The 21,846-nt window shown below is 38.0% G+C and overlaps 1 protein-coding gene across 3 annotated transcripts in view; it reads left to right on the top strand.

The window, feature by feature from the left end:
- The window catches only part of LOC126253491 (dynein heavy chain, cytoplasmic), a 237,472-nt gene that overhangs the window by 157,914 nt on the left and 57,712 nt on the right, over positions 1-21,846 (top strand). For all 3 annotated transcript variants that reach the window (XM_049954865.1, XM_049954866.1, XM_049954867.1), the window contains 2 exons: positions 484-685; positions 4,064-4,262. In XM_049954865.1, coding sequence (XP_049810822.1) covers positions 484-685; positions 4,064-4,262 — 401 coding nt within the window. The remainder of the gene's footprint in view (positions 1-483; positions 686-4,063; positions 4,263-21,846) is intronic.

The following is a 21,846-nucleotide window of genomic DNA, read 5'->3' on the forward strand; positions in this document are numbered from 1 at the left end:
TCCATATCCCTACGCCAACTCAAAGTAGTGGCATTTGTCTTTGATTGATTGTTGACAACTGTCTTTGAGATAATCAGATTAAGATAATGTTTTGGTGTCCCCTGTTGGTATTTCGTTCAACTATTCAAACGTCATCTTTGTGAGGAAACATTTCATCTACATTTGCCAATACTTGTAACTAATGCATTTGTATCCTTTTACTCCACAAAAATTGTTTCTTGATTCTTAGCTTGTTTACAACTGTGTAGCAACAAAAAGTTGAATACATGTTTCATTGTTTGACATTCTTAGGCTGTTGTATCAAAATCTGAAATGCTGAAACTTCCCCCCCCCCCCCCAAAAAAAAAAAAAAAAAAAAAAAAAAAAAAAAAGTATAAGTCTATGACCTCATTGTCTTTCCTGGCAAGCTGAACTCTTGTATTAACTCTAGTTATTGTTAGAAGACTGCGCAAAGTTTCATGAGATTTCATGTATGTTATGTAGGAGTTGCAAGCCAAGAATGAAGCTGCAAATGCGAAATTGAGACAAATGGTAAAGGATCAACAGGAAGCAGAAAAGAAGAAAGTCCAGAGTCAGGAGATTCAAGCTGAACTGGAGATACAAACTGTAAAAATAGCACAGAAGCGTGAAGATGTCATGGCTGATTTAGCTCAAGTGGAACCAGCTGTCATAGATGCTCAGCAAGGTAAGTTCTGAAATGTGCTTTACTTATCGGAATGACATCCTGTGATTTTAAATCAACTTCGGATTATTCAAATAGAATACAGGGTGCTCAGAAACAATCTGAAAAGCTTGTGAGTGTGTTGTAGGGTAGGTTGTGCTGAGAAATTATTGTAAAGAAAAAAATTCAATACATTGAACCATTTCAGAGTTAATTAGCATTGTAATTGGCCAGTCTGGCAATTGTGTACTCAAAATCTAAGTGGCTCGCCAGAGAAAGTGTCGCCAAATGTGTTCTCTGTTAGTTTTCCCTAAAACTGGGGCAATTATAAGGATCAAACCCAACTCGGAGGCTGACCAGTCTTGTGTGCTATGAGTACAACTGACACTAACTATGTTTGGTGGGCTGCTTGAATTTGTGACCTCATTTGCTAACATTGGAGCTAATTATCTAAGAAATGGTGCAACATATTGAATTTTGCATTACCTACGTTGCAACACCCATTCAGGCTTTTGAGACTGTTTCTGACCACCTGATATAATGAAAAGTATTAAGAAATACATAAATCTGACAAACAATAGGCAATGTGTTTCATCATGGTTAGTTAATATAAAAAAAAGCAAAAGTACTGAGAAAGAACAAAAAACATGGCTTTATTTATTGAAGGTAGCAAAAATATGCTAATAGAACAGTTAACAGCCAGAATGAAAAAGTGGAAATTCAGAAGAAATGGTGAACCAGTAAAGTGTAGCTACTGAAGATGTTATAGCGAGTGTAATTTAAATTTTCTGTTAGTTAATTTTGATACTTCGCATTATTTTCCAAGCACATATATACTTTTTCACCCTCCATGGCTTTTGTTGCAGTACCATAACTTGTTATGCATCCAAATTTTAGTAGGTTAGTGTTTATTTGGACTGTAAACGTGGGCTAACATGGAAACTGAGAGCAAAGTAAAATTTTTTAATCATAAATTAATGATTTTGGTTTATGTTTTGGATAGGCAATCATCATGTCAAAAAATTATTTACTTCACATTGAACATAGTATTTGAATGCTTTCATTACAAAATAAAAATGTAAGACTGATTAATTACCAGTCAGATAAGACAAGCTGACAAACTTAGAATTTGAGTACACCTGTATACATAAACTTTTGTTTAAACTGTTATGTTCGCTGAATAAGGGGTTATTCAAATTGCAGTTATTAAACTTAATAAGTCTTTATTGGAATACATATTATCAGAATCTTGTAATAGACTACTGCTTGTAGAGAATTAGCCTGTATAACAATTTGCCTCTGTTCTCAACAAGTACACTCCTGCACAGTGCTTTTTGCCCACTGTGGGATTTTTGCTACAAAGTAGGTTTAACCACTGAATGAAAGTTAAATTACATGCTTGTAACATATGGCTGTACTTCCACCACACTTCCATGTAAAAGTTACCTTCTTCCATCTTTGAGAAATGGTATTGTGTCTCTGGGCTGTTTTTTCTTTCCCATCTTGGTCTCTTCATGCAGGACACACATTTTGGTATGGCTTCATTACAGTCTGTAGGAATGAAGTCTAAATGGAATACGTTCGTGTACTCTGTTGTGTTTTCAGGCCTTCAATTTCAATCACCGGGGATTTAGAGATCTGAGCTGTGAGTATACAAATGGCCAAGGAAGATAAATAGAAATTGTATAACAAGTCAGATAAAAATAAATTGTAAGTCTTAGAGATTGATACATACATTACAAGGTTTCCTGGTGGGCAGAAGTGCATTACCACTCTTGGTGTCTTCCATATGTTGACAACTTTTCTACTTCTCCATTTGTTTAATTATATCCTGTTTAGTGCTGGCAGCTTCTGCCTAATACCATGATCAAAACCTGATGAAAATGGTTTGATTTGTAAGTGTTTGTACCATGCAAATACAAACCAGAAATAGTAAGGCAAGAAACAATTCCATACTGATAAAGGAATATAAATAATAAACCTGAAAATAAAAGTAATGAATCTCAAGATTCCAAAAGTCTTGTTCCTTGATCAGCATCTAAAGGAAATTGCAGACTAGAAAAAAGTGTGTAAGGGATTCTGTGAATAATTAAAAGTTGAAAGTCTTAACACAGAATGCTGTATAGAACTGAAAATAAAAATTATTGCAGCCCTTTTGACTTTCTTGTATTGTACTAAACAGTGCTTTAAACAAATAAGATTACTGCAAAGAAATCTGCAAATATCACATCCCTGATTTTCTGCACTTTCACAAAATCAATTCAATGTGCACTGGTTCTAATGCTTTATAACATAATTTGGGAATGTGTATTTCACATTTTGGTACTGAATGGTTAGCCGGCTGAAAACGTGGGCTGTAGAGGGGTATGTAAAAATATTTTATACTCTTGAATGTCCCCTGTGGGTAGGAAGATTACATGTACTTCGTTGTTGTCATAGTTTTGTGGAAAGTGTCAGCTTTGACGTAGTGTGCATTAAACACTATTTACATGAAGGCAGTAGTTACTCAAATTTTTAATCTTGGTGATTTTGTTTCTGTGAGTAACAAATGTGTACTTTTTGTGGCATTACCTAACAGCAGCTACACACGTCAATGAAAATTTGGTACATCTAAATAAAGAAGATTCTTCCTAAGTAGCATTTCCAGTTTTCATATCACCAGTGGGTTGGCTTGAATATTTTACTCACACCGCTCAGTCTGTTTTTACCAAACTCTTACTGTTTTGAACAATTAATTTTTGGAGGAAATATTAGAAAAAATTGCTGAAACTCAATTTTGAAAATGTTTATGAAACTTGTCTAGCTGTGAAGTCAATCAAAAAGCAGCATCTGGTGGAAGTGCGCTCCATGGCAAACCCTCCAGCAGTGGTAAAACTTGCACTAGAATCAATCTGCTTTCTGCTCGGTGAGAATGCCACGGAATGGAAGAGCATTCGATCAGTCACCATGCGCGACAACTTCATCTCAACCATTGTCAACTTCAACACTGAAGACATGACGTAAGAAACAAGGGGAAATATTTCTTTTGTAGGCCCAAATAACCTCTTAATTTCTTTTTGGTTATATGCATGCCTCTGCTCCCAGATGTATATTTATCCTGCAAAATATTCTAACATGTCTGTTCATATGTACATAGTGTTTACAGAAGTAGTGACACGTTTTTAACCTTGTATGCCAGCCAGTCTCATAATAATAATATTATTATTATACTTTCATAAGATGATGAGAAAGATGCATGACAATTTCCTGTAGCCATTAGTCACAGAAATTTGTAGCTGGCTTTCTCGTTTAAAAATGGGTCACATTTTCTTTCGCTTTGCCGTACTTGCAATTTAACAATGCCTGTCCTGCTAAATGAAAATTGACACTTCTGCTATCTTCTGTCATGAACATTTCCTACAGCTGTGAAATCAATCAGAAGACAGCATCTCGTGGAAGTCCGTTCTATGGCAAATCCACCAGTTCTTGTGAAACTTGCTCTTGAATCCATCTGCTTACTGCTCGGTGAAAATGCAAGTGACTGGAAATCTATACGTGCCGTAATCATGAGGGACAACTTTATCAATAGCATTGTCTCTAATTTCAGTACTGAGGATATTACGTAAGCATGCAACTATGTTCTTAACTGTAGATTAACATTTTGTTTTGTGTTTTGCTTCAATTTTGAGCTTGTGATTGGTAGCAAACATAACTTGTGTGAAACTCTTCTTAGCTTGTTTTAAGGTACTGTGTTAATTATGTGGATGTTGGAACTGGTTTATTGAGCTCAGAGTTACCAGTGACAAACTATTAGAAGCTTTTAGAACTGTTGGTTCATTCCACAGGAAGGAAAGAGAGACAGTTTGTGGGAGAAGAGTCAGGCCATTTGGAAACAAAGATGTGTAATGTACCATGTTCCTTCATGAAGTAGTACACAGTGTGTGCTAGCACTTCCAGGGGATGAAAAGTGAGAGGATTGTGAATGGACAGCAGCTGTTGGGGGTTGACAGAGAAAGCATATAGTTGAATGTCAATATGAATAAGTGTTACAGATAGATCTATTTCGAAATTGGAGAGTGGTTAGTGGAAAGATAGTTCTTATATGTGGCTGCAATCTGGGGTAAAGCCTTTAGGAACAATGACAAAGGTTGAGCAAGCACTGGAGGAAAAATTTGTCAATCTGTTGTTTGGCTGTGGTGAAAGCATGTGTGTGGATGGATTCTGGATATTAAGGTACAGGGTTAGGAAACATGATGAAATTGGTGGAAAAAAGGGATATGTATTAGACTGGTGATTAAGAAGAGAACAGGGGTAGAACAAGACTGGGTAATGTGTAGAAAATATTCTGTGATAAAATAATTCTACTGTTAGAACTAGATGTTAAATTCACTGTAGAGGTTTGTGAAAGGTAATAAAACTGCAAGGGGATAATACAAGATCACTACAGAGAGAGAGAGAGAGAGAGAGAGAGAGAGAGAGAGAGAGAGAGAGAGATATGGACAGAAAACGGGTAACTGACAAGGAAGAATGTCCATCAGACAGAGACAATCCTTCAACAATGAAAGCAGTTCACCAAACATGGAGATCCTCATCCTGGGATCTGAAAGACCTATCACTCTGTCATTCCTGTGGAAAGAAGTAAGAGTTCCGAAAGCCCGTTTTATTTTTTTATCTACTTTTTAGTGTGTATATTGATGGTGCAGGAATCACACGTTTGGAGATAAGTACTGGCAAGGCACTCTGAATATTCGCTTTACAGCAGTATTAACTTTCACCAATTTAGTACATTGTTTTACCTCTAAACAAGAATCAGTGGAATTTCTCTAAAGTATACCAATAAATGAAATAATTTGAATGTTGGTTTACAAGAATCATGAGAATGGCAGTGATCTAATCAGCATTTACAATTAAGACATTGTTTCAAATCGTGATTGTGAACTAATGCCTTCATGAAGTGCCTTTGGAATTTAGGGCCTTTCAATGGTTCTACAAATTCTGACATGTAGTAAGTTTTGTTGATGATAAAAGTAGATCGAGGTGTGAAGCCACAGCTTTCTCCTGAAGGACATAAGTTTGACGTTCGGAGAGCAACTGAAAAGGACAGCTCCTCCTGTGTTTTTGGGATAGGTTCAGTGGCCATCTCCAAGATCTCACAAAAGTATCATCAGGTTAGAAAAATTTGTAGGTGCAGAAATTTCATTGTTTATAAATCATGTATTTGACAGACATAATCCCATTATGTCGTCTCTTACCTTCCAAAGGTAGGAGAAGAGATACTGGCCTTGCCCGCGAAAGGCAAAGGTCCCGAGTTCGAGTCTCAGTCGGGCACACAGTTTTAATCTGCCAGGAAGTTTCATATCAGTGCACACTCCGCTGCAGAGTGAAAATCTCATTCTGATAATCCCATTACTTCGACGTCAAAAATTCCATTTTTTAACTGGAGCAGAATGTGGCTTTACCTACTTCAACCCGGTATAAAGTGGTTGCCATTTGTCTGGATTATGTAAAAGGTGCTTACCTAGCAAAAATGAAGACATTGAGGGTCTGTTCACCAAAAAGGTGAAACATTATTGTAATAATCGTTCAAGAAAATAGGGCAGTGACAGTAGTTACATAATGGATCATATCTAAACCAGTAATTGCCATCAGGGGCTCAGTATTGATTTGCTTGGTACAGGCTTGGCAAACCCAGGGTTCCTGAGCTGGGGGCTGGTAAGTGCTGCCAATCCCCCGTCACCGTAAGCTATGGGCATGTTTCAGCGACCACTGCGGAGCACGGTAATGGAACATTGTGTGTCTCGGGGAACGGGGATCTTGGCTTGACTCCCCGGATCATGAGGGCAGGATAAATAAAAACAAAAAAAAAATCTCAAAGGTGTGCTGTGCACTGAAGTGGGATCGAGATGGAACCTTCAAAATCTTCTCCTCCCAGTGGGAAGGGTGTACTGCCTGCAAATATTCACACCCATTCATCCAAAAGAATGAGAGAGGCTCGTCCTCCTGATAATAAGAATACATTGGGCAGCAGTAACAGGGCTCATGGAGTCATGACTAACAATGTGTTTCTGGTGATAGAGGGAGGAAGCAAGAATGGGCATCTCATGAAATAGTGAAATAGTTGATGTGGATCAATGAACGTGGACTAATAATGGAGTAACTGAAGACTGCCACTTTCATTGCCACATTAAATTCTCCGACACTGCCTGAACATCTGATGGTGGGGTTCCTTCAGCTTAATGTTTGGCCTTACATTCCAAATCCTAAGCAGTGCTATAAATGCCAGTATTTCGGCCATATAACCCTAAGTTTTTGAGGTGAAGTGATCTGCAGGAACTGCAGAAAAGCCGCTCTTGACACTGGGACTAACTGCCTGTCTCCGCTGATCTGCACCAACTGCTCTGGGAACCACCCAGTCTGGAGCCAAGACAGCCCTGTTTTTGCTGAAGAATGCAAAATACAGGAGATAAAAGTGACCAAACGGATCCCCTATGTGGAACCCAAAAAGGAATATAAGGCGACGAAACCCTCGTCTTTGCCATCTCGCATTCTTCCGTGGTGCAAAAACCTATTCCCAAGGCAGAGGATTCGACACAGACAACGCCTAGTGTGCCTGCATCTTCCACAAGCAATTGCACTTGCACAAGTATATGTAAACGAAAGGAGTAGGGACAAAGCAATCCAGGCAGCTGCACCAGGCAAGACTAATAACAGGCCCGCAGTGAACATCAAAAAGGTACAAGAAAAGCAGAGTATCTCTCAATGCCCCCTTTCCCCCTCATTCTCGAAGGGACAGGGTGTAGGTAAAGACACAACGTTCAGGTCAAAAGCTTTCCCGTCTGACTGATGAGGATATCATGGAGTTACATGCCTTGGATCCAATCACCCCCTCCACTCCCCCTCGCCCTTAAAGTGCTTCACCTCCCCTGTGCAAAGATAGGGGTAAATTAAAACTGCACCTATGACATGGCTTCCATACTACAGTGGAACATGAATGGGTTCAGGAGTCATGTGGAGGAACTGAAGCTCCTATCACAGGCATGTCCCTTGTGCTTTAGTTTTTAAGAAACAATTTTAAAGATACAGATGTCCCTATGCTACAGAAATATACACTATACCGCAAGGATGACCTATTGGGGGAAAGGGCCAAAAGAGGTGTTGCAGTGTTTGTCACTAGTGCACACCACTCCTATGTGCTCACCTTTGCTATTGACCTGCAAGCAGTTGCAGTTCAAACTTGTGTGTGTCGAAGGATCACAGTTTGCTCATTGTATTTATCTCCGCAAGATGCCCTAGAGTCTGAGGCTGTCACGGATCTAATTGCACAACTTAAACGACCATTCCTCCTCCTGAAGATGTCAATGCCCATCATGTCCTGTGGGGCTTGACCAATACCAGCCCTTGGGGTTGGGTTTTGGAAGGCCTCATGACATCTCACGAGCTGTGCATCCTCAACATGGGTACTCACACACATTTCTCTACTGCTGCTGGGCCATTTTTCAGCCTTCGATCTCTCTTTCTGTTCTCCTGCCCTCTATGACTCTGTGCAGGGGGAGGCCATTGATGACCTTCATTCCAGTGACCACTTCCCAGTCCACCTTCACCTACTAAATGGCTCACCACCTGAAGTTAAGCCCTGAAAATGGATGGTCAGCAGGGTTAACTGGACGCGTTTCAGCCAGCCAGCCAGCTGGCTGTGTTCAAACATTGTGACAACATCCAAGGAAGGGTGGACCATATCACACGAGCGATCCACCGTGCCACTGACCTCCCCATCCCACAGTCCTCAGGACATCTTAGGAGGCACCCAGTACCTTGGTGGATAGCTGAGTGCCGTTCTGCGATCCAGGAAAGGCGTGCGGCTCTTCAACATTTTAAATGCCGCCGACAATAGACAACCCTAGGGCCTTCAGAGTCGCGAGGGCCAAGGCTCGACGCATCATTAGGGAGAGTAAGAAAAGGTCATGGGAAGTGTTCCTGGACCCAGTCAGTCATTACACTTTCTTCTTTAAAAGTATGGGAAACTGTCCGGAAGATTTCCAGTAAATTCAGCCGTTTACCGACAGCAGCAATGCTGAAACAGGGTTGCCTCTGAACAACACCCAGAGACATTGCTCAGATGCTGGCCAAACATTTTGCACAAACTACTGCCAATGCAAGCCAGGATCCGGCATTTCGTGGCTATCATGTGACTATAGAGGGGGAAAAGTTTGACTTGAGGTCCAACAGTTCTGGGGCCTACAACTCCACTTTCTCCATGTGGGAGATTGAATCGGCACTGACTGAGATCCGTGACACTGCACCTGCTCACGACCAAATCCGTTACTGCATGCTTCAACATTGGCCAGCGGCATCAAAGGAAATCCTTCTCGAATGTTTTACTCTAATATGGCAGACAGGCAACTTTCCCAACTCGTGGAGGGAGGCAATTCTGATCCCTCTCCTCAAACCAGGAAAGGACTGCACATGTCCCGGTAATTATCAGAGTATTGCCTTAACGAGCTGTGTAGGAAAGACCCTGCAGTGAATAGTTAACCGTTGTCTGGTCTGGTTGCTAGAGACCAGGCAACTCCTTATCCACTCTGTGTGTATTCCGAAGATTTCAGTCCACTGCTGACAATCTGTTCCTCCTAGAGGTGGCTATTCAGCAGGATTTCCTCTGTAAGCATCACTGTATGGCATATTCTTTGATATAAGTAAGGCATATGATACTTCTTGGAGACAATTTATTCTTGCACAAATGCATCAATGGGGCTTTCATGGACACTTCCCCATCTTCATATGGTCTTTCCTGTCTCAGCAGGACTCGAGTTGTTGACACGCTGTCTGATCCATTTGAGCTGGAGAATGGTTTTCCTCAGGGTAGTGCCTTAAGTGTTACCCTCTTTGCCATAGCAATCAGCAGTATCACATCTACGGTAAGGAGTCCTGTACAGTGCTCCTTAATCATAGATGATTTTGGTGCTTTTTATTCCTCCCCCAGTGTTGCAATGGCAAGCTGTCAGTTGCAACTTCTGGTGTGGTGGTTAGAGGAGTGGGCTGCAAAGATGAGTTTCCAGCTTTCTGCAGATAAGTGTGTGTGTGTGTGTGTGTGTGTGTGTGTGTGTGTGTGTGTGTGTGTGTGTGTGTGTTTCATTTTAATCATTCCCCTCGTCTTTTTAATTTGCCTGTCTTGGATATGGGGGACACCACCCTACATTTTAGAGACAGTGCTGTTTCTGGGCCTCATTTTTGACTCCCGATTGTCGTGATTACCACACCTGCGAGACCTGAACATAAAGTGCCTGAGCTGCAGGTCTTGGGGAGTGGACAGGGTGTGTCTACTTCAGTTTTTTTCAGGCTTTTGTGCATTCGTGGCTCGACTGTGGTTGCACAGTATGTGGGTCAGTGAGGCCCTCTTACTTGTGGATCATTGACGCTGTCCATTATGAGGGGATTGGCTGGCCATGGGTGCTTACCAGAGCAGTCCCATACCTAGCATCAGTGCTGAGGGAGGGGAACTGCCACTTACTATCCGGCGCCAGCTCCTCATGATGCATCAGGCGTGGAGCCCAAACTTCTGCCGCACACCATACCGTACTATAGCTTGTCCACTTCTGGAATGCCTTTTTTCCAACCGTCCAAGAGCCACGATGCCACTTGGGATGCGCGTGCAGCATGTGCTGGAGTTACTCTGTCTGGAGTCAGTATGATGCCAAATCAAGAGTTTTAACCATGTGCCACCCTGGTTACTGGAGAGACCCTGAGTGATTTTAGATTTGGTGTGGTAGTGGAGAGGTAGCACTCTTGCTTCTGTTCTTAATGGGTTATATTCTTGATATTTTATCTGAGTATCATGACCATGTAGTTCTTTTTACGGATGGGCCTAAGCGGGGGCACTCCGTTGGTTGCTCTGTTGTTTTCCTGGATTGTGTCCTCGAGGTCAGACTGCTTCCAGAATTTGCTGTCTATGATGCAGTATTATATGCGATATTGTGGACACTGGAGCAGATGAGATGTTCTCCCCATGTTAGATTTCTCATCTGCTCAGATTCTCTGTGCACCCTTTACTTTCTCCGACATTTGTACTCAGCAGATACAGTAACACAGAATATCCAGGGTGACCTCCTACAACTACGACTGGCGAAGGATGTGTCTTTCTGTTGGGTACCTGGGCACATTGGAATTGAAGGGAATGAAACGGTGGATGAAGCAGCCAAGGAGGCATTTTGTGATACTCCGGTATTTTGGTGTGCTATCCCCCGGCATGCTATCACCTCGCTGTTGAGGTACAAAGTCATGTGTCAATGGGAAGACGAGTGGCTGGCAGTGACCGATAACAAGCTCCGTGTCATCAAGCCCACAACTCGGCCCTGGAGTACTTCCTTACAACTACGTTGGTGGGACGAGGTTCTTCTTGCTCATCTTCGCTTAGGCCACAGCCCTATGACATGTGGATTCTTACTCTGGCGAGAGGACCCTACAATGTGGGGTGCTTTTGGTGTGCAGAACAAGGTGCACCACATTTTATTGAACTGCATTTTATGTGCCAACCAGCAGACTGTGGCAGGTCTGCCGTCTGTTTTATATAATGATGAAATGAATGTGATGAAAGTTTCATGAATTGTCCAACATTTTTAACAAAATTTTAGGGAGATGTTCTTATTGTGTCTAAGGGTGGCTGGCTCACCCTAGTTTTTTGTAAGTGGTCAGCCACTCACATTTCCCTGTGCTTTCCTTTTAGTTCTTCTGTGTTTTGTTTTCTCTGTGTTTTAATTTCTTGATTACCTCTCTTCCCTCCTAATTGGTTTTAGTGCATGTGATACAGAGTGACTATGTGATCATTTCAAGTGCATGCGTGTACAACACTTTTAGTTCATCTCCACATTCGTTTGTTTTCGTAAGTGTAAGAGTGCTGAGGACCTCGCTGTTGGGCACCCATCAGATCGAAAAACACACTCACACAGCAGTAATTGTGACCACCTCCATAGCTGAATGATAGTGTTTGGAAGGACCCAGGTTAAATTCCCAGTGCCTCTGTAGATTTTACTGAATTGGTAAGGTCTGGAATGGGATCCACTAAGCCTCGTCAGGCTGTATGAGGAACTGCTTGAATAAGGAAGCAGTGATGTCACTAGGATTCATCTATTGACAATAACTGCTGAAGGGATTGGTGATATGTTAATCACATATCCTATGATCATAGATCACTCCATGTCATTACAGCTGATGGAGGAACTAAAACCTTACCCTCAATTCAAGATAATGGAAGACTATAAAGAGATGTAATCAAACTTCAGAGCACTAACATGATGCATGAAGGTGATAGAGCAAAGAAAAGTGCAGAAACTGTGAAGAAACTGAACAGCTAAAAATTTCTTATTTGTAGTCTCGGTGAACTGCATAATGTTATTTCAAGGGAAGCAATGAAATTTCTTGGCTTTATAACAATTAGTTGTCCTTGACATGTTTGATATTTCTTGGCAGAAGACACAAAATGCAATTACAGATACGCAGTTTGAAACTAACAATATTTCATTGCAATCCAGCTACAGACACTTGTAGTTTTGTACATAAAATGGGCAGAGAAAACTATTAGCAGTTCAGTAGTATTCATTTTATGTTGTAATTGATGAATTTTTTTAAAAAAATGACATGTATCACTTAAGCAACGTGACACTCATGATGTCAAACACTGCTGAACCTGTTTGTTGATGGCGGCTGATGAGAGCAGCTGTAAAAAAATTAGAATGATCACCATACCCCAAAAATCAACCATTTGTTTCATATATGATAAACTTTTTGCAAGATGCGAATATGGTTTACACCACTCATTGCAGTGCTGTTAAGGTCTGGAATGGCAAGAAAGTCTTTGGCAGTATTTGCATAACATTTCATGTGTGAACTGCTCTGCTGTTCAATAGTTACACGTTAACCAAACTTTAAAATACCAAGTACTGTATTTTATGAGTTGTTACATTAATTACTTCCATTGTTCAAATCTTCAGTTTGCAATGTTTCTTGGTAACAATCACATGCATTGTGAATTTCATTTACAGCGTGAAACTTCAATGAGCTGTCAAGAATTATCATCTTGGTGTCCAATAAAGGTTTCCATTGTTTGGAATTTCTCGGTGTAGGAAGTATAATTTTATGTTCAAGGGCACTTGAATAAGTAACGTAATTTTGTACAGTATGTAAATTATTTGTACGTCTCCTTATGTCTTACCATAATCCACTAGACAATATCTTAAATCATTCAAAAGTTTTGCTACTTTGTTCCTTGGTACAGCTACCAGCTGTGGCTTACTAACTTTCGTTCAGTAATTCTGGGGGCCTTGAAGATTGTAAATAGGAGGAGCTTTACTTGCCAGATATGCAGGGTGCTCAGAAACAGACTGAAAGCTTGTAAAGATGTTGCTGGGGAGGTTATGGTGTAGGAAAAAAAAATTGGAATGTTGCACCATTTCAGAGATATTTAGCATTGAAGTTGGCCATTCAGGTCGTTGCTCACACAAATTCCAGCACTTGTAAGCATTAAAATGCCGTAATCTGCAGACATCTATGGGTCCATTAGCTACTACTTGAAGAGCACATTACTGTTAAAATGTGCATTTTTCAGAAGTGATAAATTTAAGCTACAGGAACAAAAGCTACATTTTTTTTCGGTTTTTAAGAAACCAAATGAAGAAAACATTTAGCAAGCTGCTTGAATTTGTACAACTGACAGCCTGATTGGCTAACTTCTATCCCAAATAACTCTGAAGTGGCAGAACACACACAAATTTTTCAGTAACAATTATTTGTCATCACAACCTCCCCTGCAACACCCTTAAGATTTTCAAACTGTTTTTGACCACCCTTTATAACACAAAACAAATTTGGCTGAAAGTGATTTAACAAAAAGATTAACAATTAATACATAAATACCATAATTATAAATGTCTGGTGAGTAAGGACCCATTATTTACTTGTTGTGCCAACACTGCACAAATCGTGTAATTTCTCTAAAATGCTGTACATTTGAGGGCTGGTGAAAGTTTCACACATAGTTGCTACTTTGCATGTTCTCATGCTTGTTTTATAGCTTTTATTTTCAAATAATTTTTATTGTTTAAATAACTTACATGAATGTGTGTTTTCTTTTTCTTTGGCATTGCATAATGCAATGTAATTTGTGTTACAGTTTTAAGAGTTTTATTTTTATTGTACTGTTATCATATGTGACAGCTGACAAAGTTTTGGAATTAATTCGTGTACAAACTTTAAAAGTGAAACTCTTAGTGGATCATTACTTTAAACAAACTAATTGGGTTAGTCACTGTATTGAATTCATTGATGATAATGGATTAAAATATGAGGTAGCAACATGGCAGCAGACTGTAGTCCTGCTAGTGCACAGTGCACAGTTATGTGGCTCACAAATCATAGTTCCCTACAGTCCGCAGTCCAGACATATAACACAAGGTTTTGTTGGTCAGAAAATTGCTTCAATAGTGAATTGTAGCTTAATTTTCAATGTTACAGTTTCAGGCACAGGTCAACGCAATGAAAGTTTGAGTACCATTTTGATATTTATTATGCAATGGGAAAATACATTAAATTAACTTGATGTCACAATCATTGAGCCTCATGAATACAAATTGTAACCCTGGTTATCAGCCAATTTTTGTATGAATTGTAGTTTGTCAGGCAACTTTCCCCACATAATTAAAATACTGACCGTATCGCACACAGATGTACTACCTAAGATGTGATATAGGTAATACATTTATACTAGTCTCATGAAGAGGAAGAATTATTTTCAAAACTTTGTCTTTATTACATTTATTTTTATTTTCTATTTGGAGCACTGTAGTTGTAATTATTGGAAACTGATACTAATATTAATTTTTGTGTGTTGTTAAATGACTGTAGATAATTGTAGTCCTTCACTGTATGTCATTGAGAAAGAATAATGTGTGTTTGATAAAGTTGTCCGGTCACAGTAATATACCCTCATAAACAAATACTAAACATTATGTAAAGTCACATTGGGAAGTAACTTTGTGCTTTCTTTTTCAACAGAGGCAGACATGTGATATAAACATAAATTAAGATTTTAAACTCTTGTCTATATTACGTAGTCTTCTCATTTGCTTCCTCTATTGCACCAGTTCCTGATGTTGATTACTTTTATTGAATTGCCTGTTCCCTAATTAAATTACGGGAATGTTTATATATAAACTTCTGCTACTTGAGAGGATCTCCACGAAAAAAGATGATCATAGGACAGTGAAACTTCATTGAAATATTTGTAAGAATTTATGGAAGAGAAATGATGATGAAACTGTCACAAGAAGCACACTTTAATTTCCATAAGAGACTGTAACACTTGTTAATTGCCTACCATGTTTATGTTTAGAGTTACAAACATTGCTCAGTGTGATAACCATCTGCATCCATGATAATGTGGAACCACATTAGTGATTCTATTTCACAGTTGTTTGCAGCACTTTTCGAATGGTGGGCCATGGAATGTTCAGCTGTCATGACATAGCTCACGCAGTGCTTGAATATCGCACATTGCATCCAGCATTTCAGCCTTGGTAACAGTAACTTCAACAATTTGTGGCACAATTGGCTGTCAGCCTCTCCCAAGAGCAATTCCCAAATCACCAGTTAATTTGAACTTCTGAATCACATTCTTCAACACTGGTGGGGAAAGAGGATCTCTCAGATTCCTTTAATGCATCGGTACTCATTAAGAGCAGCAGTAAAATTGCTGTTGTTTTGATAAAACAGCTTTACATGTAAAGTCCTATTCATCTTGTTCAGGCCCTTGTTGACTGACTGCAACTATAATGCACACTGACAATTTTCTTTCGGCCCTACATCTCCATAAAAGTACTGGTGCCTAATGACAAGTCATGACACTAACACTACTAACAACAGAAATCCTGCAGTGCACTGTCTGTACATCATTCCTATAAAGTTGGGTATCCATATGGTAAATAGTTTTCTCTCTACACGAGATGAAGCAGTGAAAGTTTAGTTACAATCACCACCCTGCACATTTTAGAAAAAGTACTCTTGAGAGCAAATAAAAGAAAACCATCAAATATGACAAGATACTTACAGATTAAAAGTAGCAATGTTTTGTAACAAAAGTAAATATTTTAGTAATAAACAGTTATTAATGGTGTGATTTATAAAAGATACACAAAGGAAACATTCAGCATACAGTAACTTTTGTTTCCATCATGATTTTCATTTCTGGTGGATTTTCATTTCTGGTTGTACATTGGCCTTTCAGTATTAACTCATGCTCAAAATACGTACAGTAAGTAGTTCATTTTCAAATAATAATTTCAAAATGAGAATAAATTCTCTTTTTCAGTTTCGGATAGACTCTGTACACACAACATTTTTCATTTCTTCTGTCTGTATCTGGCACAATGTACCCTTGTCACAGATACACAAAATCGTTACTAAATAGGAAAGCAGTTAATCGTGATTAATATATTTACAGATCATTCCCAAAGTTTTTTTTTATGAGGATATATTAACAGTGTGAATAGAAAACAAATACAGTTTCCCCATATGTAATAACTTCAGATATAACTGAGATATTTATTGACGGTTTGCTTCTAAAAATATAGTAACTCAAAATGTGTTGTGTGTTTACTTGTGGCAGTTGGTACTGGGTGCACATTGGTGTAACTTCTTTGTCCACGTAAATGCCCATCTGTAGACATGTGGACTCCAGAGCTGAAGGTGTTCTGTCTGCTTTCTCTTGTGGAGGTAAAGTCCGTTGCACTGGTACAACTTTTTTTGCACGAGTATGGACTGCATGCCATGTCAATTTGCAAACATTGTGGGGTATTTCTTGGATCAGGAGTTCCCAAGTTCCCAGATTGCTGGATTGAGAGAGGTAGTTCATAGATTGCTTGGCCTCCAAGAAGCCCAGACATTATGCTTTTTGATGTTCTTTTCTTTTGAAATTATCAAGAATAAAGTGTACGAAACACCAGTTGGTCATTCCATATCAAATCACCCAATAAAAAATAAATTTTACACCCACCTCCTTAGATTTTCATGAAATTTGGCTCAAATGGTTCTAATACCATCCTGACAACACCTGCATTTTTTTTTTTGCTGTATCTCTTACAGTTTTTTTATAAATTTTTAAAGTTTTTATGTTTTGCGTTTTCTGAACCTTCGGAAATGGTCAATTTAATTTGTATTCAAAACTTTAAATTTGCTTATCTTAAAAACTCTTTTAGATAACATCATGAATTTTTGCAGCAAGTTTATTTATTATACGTATTTGAAGATAAAAATGATGCTATTAAAATATATTAATATTTTCTATGAAAAAAAATATATATATGTATTTTTTTCTTTTTTTTTAACGGATGTTTTGTTTTATAAGAATTACTATATCTAGAGTCTCAGACCTGATAGAATGCTCAAATTTGTTTTAATTTACTCTTAAACATATAGGCTACTTGATAAAACAAAAATAATGATGACTTTTTAACATGTTTATTAATTATAGTAGATTACATTAGAATTATGTACGAAGATAGTTTACTTACGACACTTATGTATAACCCAACTGATTGCTCAAAGCATTGAATTTTTTGAGTAATTTTGTCTTTTTAATAAACATTAATGCTGATTCAAACTGTTTTTCCACTTCATCCAAGAGCTTTCAGTTCTTTTGATACAGTCTTTTTTGAAGTAATACATTCTCCCAGTGCCGCTTGATTGAGGTGCGTCTACTACACTGACTATGTGCTCCAAAGGCACTATGCAGGAATCTTCTCTTTCAGGCCAATAAAATGATGCAGCTGGTCCTGAAGGATGTAGAAATAGAATTTCTGCATCTTCTTCATCATTGAATATTGTTTTTACCAGTCCAAAGTACCAGTTACCATCATAATTTGCAGCCACATAGCTATTTACGGATGGTTCAACACGAACCCAATCAGAAGAAGAATGGAAAGAAAAGACTAAGGAGAGTTTTACACTATCTGTAGTCCTTCTAATTTCAAGGTTGTTTGTTGGAAGTGGTTTGAAGTTATGAAAACTTCTAGTTCCAGGAATGGTTCGGGTTGCTGAAAAACGTTTTTCTAGTTTTAACCGTAGCAAATCAGCTTCTTTTTTGTCAATAAAGTGAAAATGAGTGTTTTCAATATTTTTTTCACAAAACTTGTACACATAGATTGCTGTCATAATTTGTTCTTCGTCTGAAAGCTGTAGACTGGCTTTCCTTAAAATTCTTTTAATAGTTCCTCCTAGGCCATCACAAATTGACTTCCCATGACTTGTTGCAAAAAAAGAGTGTTGGGCCTTCAAATTAAAGTCTCTCAAGTGTTCAGTCAAATTTTTAAAACTGTTTCTATTTTTGTACTGCCCAGCACAACCATCTGTGAAGTAGTGAACTGAGTCAATGTCAGTATGATGTAATGACAGCCACTTTGTAATTTCTTTTTGTACAAAGTTAACAAAACCAGTGTCATGTTCTTGGTCGTCACTAATAAAACAGTGGTTGGAAACAAAAACATTGTTTTCCTCATTTCTTAGAAAAACTCCAACTGGGTGTAGAGTACAACCACCTCTATTCCAGTGGTAACTTTGGATCTCATTTTGTATAACAAAGGAATAATTTTCACTGAAATCCATGACAATAATTGCTGTTTTGGGTGGTGGGTCTTCTTTCAATCTTTTAAAGGCTGCTGATTGGGATTTTGCTATAAACGAGTGCGGGGTGAGCTTTTCCAATGACCTAACCAATAAAGAAATGTAGTCTTCAACACTGATAGACTGATCATTTCTGCCCTGTCTGTGTTAACCCACTGACTGATTACAATTTCTTCTTCTAAATCATAATCTTCACTTAGTTTTTCAGTTAAGTACTCAGTTAGTGCAGTATTTGCAGGACAGCTGTCGCAATGATGTAGCATGCAGTTTTGGTTTTCCGTGTTGCACACAAGCATCTTAATTAGGTCTTTATAAGATTCTTCAATTTTCACAGCATCCAGTAATAGTTTAACATTCTGGTGGATACTGCATACACATACAGTGTGTGTGCCTGCAGCACCAGCAAGGATACACCATTTAGGTCTCAAGAAACAAAATTTTGAAAATCCTACTTCTACCTCGGGATTCTCCCATTTGAAAGAATAATAGAGTTCTCTCAAGTTACACAAAATGAGTCTTTTTTGCATGTACACATTTTTTTGAACACTTACTTTGTCTTTTGTTCCAGGTAGCACTCTGGAACTTTCATCCTTTTCATAAAAATCTGTTACAAGTCTTACTGTATTTTCAGAAAGAGTTTTACCTTTTTTTGGACCAGGAGTTTCCAAAATACCCTTTTCAGATTTTAGCTTTCTAGCTTGTCGCACCATGTACTCACTCACATTAAATTCTTTCATCACTTTATTTCGAGTCCAAGAATCTGGAGCCAAGGTCAGAATCTGGATTTTTCTAGACCTCCCAACAGATGAAATCTTCTCTTTCATAAGAGAAATCATTACATCAAAATCCTTTGCTTTCTCAACCACACTTTTATCTTCTTTGTCATCATCAGAACTTGGTGCATCATATTTTAATGCTTTTGAAACCGCATTTTTGGCAGTCTTTTCAATACTGCTAACCTTCCTTTTAAAATAAGATCCTTTACTTTGTTCTGACAAGCCATGAAGCTTTATCGGTGTTAAACCTAAATAATCAAGAGCAATGTTTGTTTGTACAAGGGATTCATTTCTGGATTCCAATGATTCTAATTCAACCATGACTTCATCATCTGTTTCACTTTCATTGACTTCAACTCTTAATTTTTCCTCACAAAAGTTACGGCATGTTGAGCAAAGCTTTTGTCCAGGTTTTATGCTAATATTTTTTGTCAGTAATTGTTTAGAAAGATCCAAGCCTTCACTTCTCAATGAGTTTTTGATGGGCTTTTTGTGTTTTTTTAGTGCGTCTACACATGTTGTTTGATACTTTTCAAAAACATTTAAAAAGTAGTAGCTGTGGTGTGAACATAAATTCTTAAATTCACACAGATTAATTCCAGATCGTAAGTGGATCAAATCTTTTTCTTCCTCACTCAATTCTGATACCGGTTGTAACTTTTTTGAAGGTGTGTAGGTTGTTTGGAAACAGTCAGATTTTTTAAATAACCCTACACTACAGGTTTGAATATCTGACATACTGATTTCACTTTTGGTCTGATTACTGTTGTGGTTACTTTTATAGGATATTGGAAAAGAATCTCTGTAAACTAAGTAACATTACTTAATGAGAGTTCGAATAAACTTAATAAAATACTATCCAAGCACTATTTAACACTGTAATAATTTTTTACTTCAAAACACAGGAGTAACAATACAAAATCCAAGTGTACATTGTTACTCCAAGAAGACAAAAACTTATTTTCGGTGTCTAAGTCACTTGGTATTTTTTATTTTTAAAATATAATTAATATTATTTTAAAAATTAGATAACTATTAAGCAGGTTAAAAAGCCAACATAATTTTTCTTTTATCTAATAGCCTATACAATTAAGAGTATTTTAAAACAAATTTGAGCTTTCTATCAGGTCTGAGACTCTAGATATTGCAGTTTTTGTAAAACTAAACATCCGTTAGCTAAAAATAAATAAAAAAAACTTGAAAATTTTTTTCATTTGGAAGAATTTAATATATCTTTATGGTAATTTTTTTTAACATTTAGATATAATACACAAACTTATTCCAAAATTTCATACTGATATCTTGAGTATTCTTTAATATACAAATTTTTTTAGTTGTGAGGACACGTTTAAGTTACAGTTTCCGACTGCTGAAACAACGCCAAATCTAAAAACTTTAAAAATTTATAAAAAAAAACTATAAGAGATAGAGCAAAAAATGTTTACAAGTGCTTTCAGGATGATAAAAGAAGTAATTGTACCAAGTTTCATCAAAATCTGACATGGTTGGTGTCAAGGCCTGGGTGACTTGACATGGAATGACCCTTCATGATGTACCAGAACTCCACCATTGCATTGATGCGGGTGTTGCGAAGGCTACAGCTGCGGTGCTGTAACTCACTTGGAGAGAAGTGGAATACAGATTATATGTTTGTTGTGCACAAATGGTGCTCTATTGAGGTGTGTTAGCTGTGTAAAAAGAACATTTTGAGTTACCATACTTATAGAAACTTACCATCAATGAATATCTCAATTACTACTCAATAAATAAACAAAAAATTGTGCTTTCCAAGTGGCGGCAGGAGAATACGCAAATAAAAGCAATTACAGTTTGCTAGCTGTCGGAGCCAATGACTGAAGGGTTGTGGGAAAGGGACAGGTGAGATTTAGGAAAAAGAATAGAATTCTTAAAAATCGCCTAGAACTCCAGGTCGGGGGAGGCTTACCGGTCAGGATGAGAAGGAAAGGAGTTTAGGAAAGTGGCCCAGGAACCCAGATCAGGGGTAACTTGTTGGATGGGATAAAAGGGAGAGTCTTCCCTTCTCACCCCACCCTGTGAGTCTCCCCTGACCCAGGGTTCTGAGTGACATTTCAGAATGCAACCACTCTTCCTAAGCCTCACCAGTTCTTTTCCTTCACCCCTCTTCCTCCCCCTCAACCCTTCTGTCAGGAGGAGGAGCCACTGGGTCTGACAGCTAGCAAACTGTAATAGTTTTTATTTGTGTGTTCTCAAGCCATTGCTTGGTAAGTAGATTTTTTTTTGGTCTGTCCAGTTAATTAAATTTTTCAAAAACTTATTATTTTGTTGATCAATTACTACTAAAGTTATTGCATTTTTCGTTATTACATGTTTGACCCGGACATCTTTTATTCAGAAAGTGCTTTGTTGATGCAAGTGTACTCCTATGTAATGAAGTTAAATGGTTGAGAATTTTGGTGGAACTGGTAGAAATGTTTACTGAAACAGAAAACTATTAAAGTTAGTTAACACTGATCCACAGACAGTTTTGCTAAAGACGGAACATTGCTGTTATGCCAATATTGAATATAAATTGCAGAGTTTCAAAATTTATTTAATATGAAGTTTTTGAGTATCAAGTCTAATTGCTTTTTAATTGAGTGAAAATATTACACTAATAAGTAGGAGGAAAATTGATCCTTCAGATAAACTCCTATACATCCCCAAAATATGACTGCTAAATATTAATTTTTCAAACCTGAATAATTAAATGAATCTTTCAAGTTCTGGTTGTATAGATGGCAGCAC

The sequence above is a fragment of the Schistocerca nitens genome, chromosome 4 (assembly GCF_023898315.1).
Source record: "Schistocerca nitens isolate TAMUIC-IGC-003100 chromosome 4, iqSchNite1.1, whole genome shotgun sequence".
Lineage (NCBI taxonomy): Eukaryota > Metazoa > Arthropoda > Insecta > Orthoptera > Acrididae > Schistocerca > Schistocerca nitens.